At 38.3% G+C, this 8,053-nt stretch overlaps 1 protein-coding gene across 1 annotated transcript; it reads right to left on the reverse strand.

Moving 5' to 3' along the window:
• Positions 1 to 502: 502 nt before the first annotated feature.
• Positions 503 to 6,055, reverse strand: RLN1 (relaxin 1). Its single transcript, XM_058695850.1, has 2 exons — positions 5,716 to 6,055; positions 503 to 939 (listed from the first exon to the last, which is right to left on the reverse strand). Exons 1-2 carry the CDS (start codon positions 5,921 to 5,923, stop codon positions 602 to 604), a joined length of 546 nt encoding a protein of 181 aa, XP_058551833.1. The 5' UTR covers positions 5,924 to 6,055; the 3' UTR covers positions 503 to 601.
• Between the last annotated feature and the right edge of the window lie 1,998 nt (positions 6,056 to 8,053).

An 8,053-nucleotide genomic window follows, 5' to 3' on the forward strand; every position in this document is an offset into this window, starting at 1 on the left:
AGAAAAGTCCAAGTTTTGTGACTCTGTATATCTGATTTGAGTTTAAAATCACTAAAAACATTTTGGTCCTTTTTGTGTACCTGGTGTTAGGCACTGTATAAGTTATTTTTTATTTTTATTTCTTTTGCTATTAAAATAATTTGTTTAATATTAAGTAGTGAAATAACATTTGGACATTAGGTCTAGAGGAGAAAGAGTGGGTGACAGATTATAATTTATCAAATACAAATTTTAAAAATAGGCTTATCCTTATTCACTAATGCAAAGCATAAGTTTTTGCTAAGTTATCTATTAAAATTTTTTTTAAGTTATTATATGTGTTTAAAATGATAAAGATTATGTCATTTTAAGTTAACAGTATTAAAAAGGCAATAACCCAATTTAATTACCATTAATTTAAAAGGCAAAAATATTTTTTGGAATAAAAAGTTATTAACACAAACTATAACAATTCAAGGAATATTTTGTTACACACCAAATGAAAAACCCAAACACAAAATAATGATTTCTCATATTTTAATAATCAGTGGGGTGACAGAACCATCAGTGAATGTGTCAGGAATACATGTGAACACTGGATGAAATACACAATACTTCCATCTCAGCATAAATCAGTAAGCTCTTTCCTGGTACAACCTACGTTACAACACCTGTCACTGTATCTTATATAGTCTGATCTCTTTATTCGAGAATGTGCATCTAAACTTGATGTTCCTAATTGTGAAAGACTTTGGTCTTCAGCTTCATTTTGTCTACCAAGAATACTTTTCTCCACTTCTTCCAAGTTAAGATTAGAATCCTTCAATGAAGGTTGTAGTTCTCTGAATGATGGCTCCCTCTCAGACAGTGTTGCCTTCAGCTCTTGTGGCAAATCAGGAATGTATTCCAACATCCCATTCAAGGCTTCTGCACCACTGGTGATGGAGGAGGACACGATTTCTAAATTAAAAAAAAAAAAAGGAGGGGGTAGAGAAAAATACGCAAGGGACATCAGAAAAAAAAAATTTTGCAGAGACATGAAAGAACGTATTGTCTTAATAGAATTAAACATCAAAACAGAGTTAACAAGTATCCTGATTAAACAATTTAGCGGATTATAGTTGGGCAGCTTAAATTACTACAGCATTACTAAGATTCTGCTTTACTCCACAGACCTCGTGTCTGTCTTTCTTCATGTCCCCTTAATGCTTTCATCATAGTCTTTGACTCCTTCTGACATTTCTGAAGTCATCTTGGTCATCGAAGAAAACACTCAGTTTGACTCCAGATTAATTTTTCTTACCTGACTAATTTTTTTGTTACTAACTTCTGACTTAATTCTAACTTAATCCTCTCAAACCTTCCATGGTGGCAGATTACTGCCTCAGGATAAAGTTAAAAAGGCAGAATTTCCAGCTCCTCTGATCTAAAAGGAGATATTGGTCTCTGACATCCCTCATACATCTATTTAACAATTTCTTTTCTCCAGAGTATTTACTCCAAATCAGTAGTATTTTACATTTACTAGAGAAATGGGCTAAAAGAACAGTGACCAAAATACCAGTGACTTTAAGAAGAGATTGGTATCTGTTGTGCTGTGTGTACTAACTAATGTACTTTGTATGACTTTTGTTCCAGTGTTGTGGATCACGCAAGTTCTGCATGTTAAGGGAGTCTGTTCTTAAACACATCCCAGGATGGGCAAATAAGAAGGTTGGAACTTGGACTGGGAACCTGCAGGAACTAGCTGATGTCTTCCTTTTTTTTTAATTTTTATTTTTTAAAAATGTTTATTTATTTTTGAGAGAGAGCACGCGAGCGAGCGAGTGGAGGAGGGGCAGAGAGAGAGGGAGACACAGAATCCGAAGCAGGCTCCAGGCTCCGAGCAGTCAGCACAGAGCCCGACACGGGGCTCAAACTCATGAACTGTGAGATCATGACCTGAGCCGAAGTCGGACACTTAACCGGCTGAGCCACCCGGGAGCCCCTGGTATCTTTCTTCTTAGATCAGTTGAACCTGCATTGACTGTTTCCATGTCTCTGGCACTGCCAGGTAAGAGATATAATAAAAAGGAAACATATTTCCTGCTCTCAAAAAACTCTTGGTCATGTAGACTCTCTCCTAACCTTACGTATTCCATGTACACAACTTTGAGAGTTTTAGCACCAGAAACATTAGAAACACAGATGAAGTTTAAATTATAGTATAAACCTGTATCAGTTCTTGCTGTTCTTCATGGACAGCCAACTGTCCTTTTCAGCTTACTAATAAAGTGTGGCTCTTGAAACAGTGGAAACAATGAAGCCAAGATATATAAATCTAAACAATGGACTGTAGATTTCTGGGTAACCATTGATGACTATTGATCAGAGGAAATCACACCCCCTCACCCAGGCAGGCATGAATGCTCTGGGGCTGGCCCCTTTCCTGTGAGTTCTTTAGCAAGGGTCTCCATGCTCTCCTTTCAGCCAGTAACAAACTTCAATAGTTGGGAGTTTTCAAGTGAAAGAAAACAAACTCTAGTATTTTATCTTTCCTTCTAATGCTCGTTCTCATTCATGTTCTAAACCTGACAGATGAGAATTTGTACCATTTCTTTGGTAGTCAGAAGTTTTTGCATTTTCCTTCAGTAAGATACCCCAAGTTTAATTCAATCTCCCCATAAAACTGTCCTTTCTCAAACTTAAACCTTCTCTAGTTGGGGCCTTATTGAATGCAGAGAAAAACTAATAGTAACTTTAGTAACTTTCCATATACTTAATGCCAGTTAATGAATTAGGCAAAACAATTGTAGTTTCTGCTGTGTTTATTCATAGGCTGTGTTTTTGGGCATTCTTTTTCACATCTTGACTATTGTGAGCAATGCATGTGGGAGTGGTAACATCTCTTCAAAATTTGGATTTCGTTTGTTTTAGATGAATATGCCGAAGTGGAGTTGCTGGATCATATGGGAATTCTTTTGTGTTGTTGTTTTTTTGAGGCATCTCCCCAGTGTTTCCCACAGTGCTTGCACCATTTTGCTTTGCTTTCCCACCAGCACTATACAAAGGTGCTAGTATTTCCACATCCTCAACAATTCTTGTCTTTTTTTTTGATAATAGCTATCCTGACAGCTGTGAAGTGATACCATTGTTGTTTTGATCTCCATCTCCCTGATGATAGTGACATAGAGCTTTTTTCTTATAACTGTTGGCCCTTGTATGTCTCCTGTGCCAAAAATGTCTGTTCATGTCTTCAGTCCATTTTGTAATTGGATTATTACCTTTTTTGCTATTGAGCTGTAGGAGTTCCTTATATATGTCGGAAATTAAACCCTTCCAGATATATGATTTGCAAATACTTTCTCCTAATCCATAAACTACCTTTTTACTCTGATTATTTCCTTTGCTCTGCAGAAGCTTTTTAGTATAATGTAGTTCCCCTTGTCTACTTTTGCCTGATTGCACTCATTTATTAAAATTATTTTTAAACTTATTTTGAAACATTTTCCAATCAACAGCTTTACCTTCTCAAGTGTAAAGAAAAGATAATATTCTAATCAACCTGAATTCATATAAACATCTCTCTCTCTCTTTTTTTACTGTTTATTTATTTTTGAGAGAGAGAGAGAGAGACAGAGCACAAGCAGGAGAGGGACAGAGAGAGAGGGGGACACGGAATCTGAAGCAGGCTCCAGGCTCTGAGCTGTCAGCACAGAGCCTGATATGGGGTTCGAACTCACAAACAGCAAGATCATGACCTGAGCCAAAGTCAGATGCCTAACCAACTGAGCCACCCAGGGGCCCTCTTAATTACTGTGTTTTGAACTAAAATTACTAACATAGACCTCTTTTAGTTAAAAATATCTCTTATTTTTTAAAGGGGTGCAATGAGTGTTATTTCTGCATACACTCTGGTAAAAAAAAAATGGCTAGCTAACAATAATACAAAACAAAAACTAACAATAGAGGTTTTATAAGCTCATGAATCACAAGTTATTTTGATTGATATGCACTTCCAAAATGATTCTTACCTAGTAATTTAAGCATTTTTCTTGATCTTCACTTGCAGGCAATATTTTGTTAGTTTATTTCCAGTTAAATTATGTACTGGGTAGCAATGAAGACAGTCCTTTGAAAAAACTTTAAAATCACAATACTCTGCTACAGAAACAGAAATTTGGCCAAATAGCTATATTTAAATGTGCTCAGAAAATCGTGTTTAAGTAACAATTTGGAAACAACCTAAATGTCCACTAAGAATGGTTAAATATATATAGTAGATTTGTGACATAAAATACTATAAAAATTTTTTAAATTCACCAAGGTGGGTCTCAAACATACAACTCCAAGATAAGAGTCACATGCTCTACCCACTGAGCCAGGCAGGTGCCCATACATTTCTCATTAACAGTGCCTGTCAGTTTCTCATTTAATGTAGATGTTTTCATTTTCTCATTAAATTCACGTATTTTTTCAGAGTCTTTAGTATCTGTGTTTTTTATTTTTTTATTGTATTTATGTGTATGTTTCAGTCTTTAATATGAGCATATTATTTATTGAGAAAAAGTGAATTAACAAAGGAAACACAATGCAGTCTGGTCTTGCCGACTTTGAATGAGTAAATTTCTAAACTCTGTAGTGTAGAATATAAGCATTAGGTAAAAACCTGCATTAAATAAATCAGTCTCTGACCAACACTATAGAAAAATAAAGTAAATAGCTTTATAATCGTACTTTAAATCCCATAAAAGAGAAGTAAATGTGCTTAGTGTGCACAATGATTTTACGTGAAGGTCACTTAAATATAGGATATATTATGTAGCCTATAAAATATAGTTGTGATTTATCATAAATTGCATACATGTTTTAAACATAAAACACTATTCATAATTGAGCTTGCCTTTTCTGAATTTAATATAACCCATTACACTGATTAGATGTGAAAGTTTGTATTGTTACTTAAACTTAGGTTCCATTTTATCTCTCTAAATAGTATTACTAACAAAGTTGTGTGTTTTTTTTTTTTTTTTTTAAACCATTCCAGATTTGAGCTGTACTCAATTCTGAGGGGTCAGGTTTTCTCCTGTAGGGGATCAGGCCTTTTTCTTTCTCTTCAATCCCTTCTCTCGCAAATGAACTTCAAGGCCCATTGCAAAGAGGGTGGGAGGCTAGGCTCTCCCCTTCAATGAAATTTACAAATAAAAATAAAATTAAAAGAGATTTTCGATGGTGTGGGCCACAGTCCAGATTTTTTGCAAAGGAGGAGAGTTGTTAAGAAAACCCTTCATATTTACCACTCCAGGATCCTAGCAGTGGTCTCCGAGTTCAGTCCCATGCACTTTGGCACTCAAACCAGCGCACACGACCGTCTGCTCTGTGCCCTGCGGACTTGACTGTGGTGTCCAACCCAGGTGCGCCCCCACCTCCAGCGGGTCTTTGGGCGACAGAACCACCTCTGTGGCTCCCCCTCGTCCCCATCCCGATCATCCTGACTGCCAGGAGTTGAAGGGCACCAAGTGCCTCTCAGGAAAGGCCTCTGCTGTGCCCGATGCTTTCACTTCCTCTGGTGAGATCCCGGGTGCGACCTCACTAGAAAAGCACATTGCAAGAGAAAATTCCAAACTTTTAGGCATCAGCAACCTCGGAGTCAGGGCTAAGCGCGGGAAGCCAGCGCGGTCTGGAGCCGCCCAGCGCGGGTGCGCCTCCGAACACAGCCAATGGGAAGTGGGGAGCGGCGGGGGCCGGAGCGCTCACCTGGGAGTGCGGCGGGTGCCTGCCGAGGTTCCCGGTGTTGCTGATTATTTTTTCCCCAGGACGTTGAGCCGCAGATCCGGATTTGTAGTCGGACATACTCGCGGCCGCATGCCTTTAACACTTCCTCCCGCTGGGCTGGGATCTCTCTGGCACGTAGGCTCAGTAGCAGCCAGACTCCCAGCAGGTGGGATAAGAACAGGCGCAGCATCTTGGACCAGAAAGCTGCTGCCCTGGGCGTTTGCTTTCCGCTAGAGCCTGCAGCCGCTGACGCCTACCGGTCTCTGCCTGTGTTCCAATGCTGGACTTTGGGGCTGCTTTCCTGGCCAGGTTCAACCAAGCTTTTATAACCCTTGGGTGACCACTTAGACCTGAGTCAGTGGTCCAAGCCCCACCCTTTTCCCCACCCACCTCCTTGGACTTCCCCCTTTCACTCCCCCCAAACCCCCACCCCCTATCCCACCCCACCCGCCCTCCGTTCACCCTCCTCAACTTTCCTCCACTTGCCCATCTTTCTGTTCTTGGATCTTTTGCAGCTGTATATATTTTTCTTTTCTTACCTTTAAAGTATTTCACATACTTTAGCTAAAGTTAGTGAAGATTTAAACTTTTCTTTATCATAAAGTTATGCATGGCCCTTACACTAAATTATATCAAGAAAAATAAAATTGAAATCACCTATATTCTCATAGTTCAGAGTTTTCCAGCATGACCATTTGTTGTATAACCTAATCTAAATAAGTTCATTAGAATAGTGTCTGGTATATCAGTCATTAAAAATACAATGAATGAATGGATAAATTACTAACAAAAGAGATATCTGATGACTTTTTAAAAAATCCTGGTTAAAAACATTAAAATTATCAATGCATCACTTTAAATTTGTATGATATCTTAAGTTTACAGTGTACTTTCTCTACTGACTTTCCTTGACTCTTCTGGGAGATAGTCTAATTGTAACCAGTTACTTGAATATTTTAATTTCAGATTGTATTGTTTCTATATCCCTAGAGACTGGAGAACACACACACACACACACACACACACACACAGAAACAAAAAATGCCACAATTCTAGAAAGAATATTTTGATAATATAGGTTACAGCACAGAAATCATGTCTATTTTTTTACTGTATTTTATGTTTACTGTATTTAGTGAGCTTCTAATTTAACAGTTTGAGATAATATGCTCATTAAATAATCTTTCTAGATGGACAGTAACTTTTAAGTGTAAATAGGTTCTTTTTTTCAATAATTTATTTCCTTGTGTTCATAATGTATTCAGATTACCTCAGTTCCACCAGGTAAACTAGAGACATGGAGGAAGTTAGGGTAGCTTTGGGTTAAAGTAATAACAATCAGTTACAGATACAGCTATGGGATAGAATATTTCTCATTTCTAGGTTGCTGCTAATTTCAACAGGACCCACTTGGCATTGATCAAATGCTAAGCATTGTGTAATAAAACACACACACACACACACACACACACACACACACACACACACACCAGCCCTGACCAAAGCTATGAGATGGTCAGAGGTAGTGCTTTTACATGGGTTTTTGCTAAAACAAGCAGTTTGGGAGAGGCTTCTCAAAACTGAGGTTTGAAGGTTTTTTTGTGGGTTCACAATCATTGCAAAAAATAATCCATTTGCAAGGCTGCCCTCCAAAGTAATTGCTTGTGTAAAGTGTAAATTTCTGGGGGGGAGGGTAGCTTTGGAGGGGGTGGAGTGCATTAAAAATGTAGTAGGTGACTGATACCAGCTTCCTGTGACCATCTCAGATGACCTCAAGGAACAATTAAATACAGGAAGAGCCAGAAAACCAGTTAAGCAAAGGCATGCAAGCAAAATTTTTAAACAATCAGATATGATAGAAACATGTATAAAGATGACCTAAGGGTCTTTCACATGTCTCTGTGGAAGTCAAAAAACCTTAATTGTTACAACCATAACAAATTCTACCTTGTGACTTGTCTTTGTCCTTGTGACTTGGAGAACTGCTTGCAAGCACGCACACCCTTTCTTCTTTTGCATGTAGAGTCCCCTGTATCTAATAAACTTGGGGCAGTTCCACAGAGTAATCTGAAAACCTGTATCCTTGGCTCTCATCTTCCGTAAAACAACAGATAAAAGGATTTACTAGCCTGCTTTGAAGCTGGTTTTCTTTCAGTCATCAGGGGCATTTTTACTTTATCTGTGTCTTCTTGTAGAGTCCTTGCAGTTATCCAGTGAAAGGGCCATTCTCCCGTTTTACAGGGAGAGGAAGCAAGTTGAGAGTAGTCATGTAACTTGTACAAGTTTGTCTAGCGCACATGCCAGATGGGGGCTTACTCTA

The sequence above is a fragment of the Neofelis nebulosa genome, chromosome 12 (genome assembly GCF_028018385.1).
Source record: "Neofelis nebulosa isolate mNeoNeb1 chromosome 12, mNeoNeb1.pri, whole genome shotgun sequence".
NCBI lineage: Eukaryota > Metazoa > Chordata > Mammalia > Carnivora > Felidae > Neofelis > Neofelis nebulosa.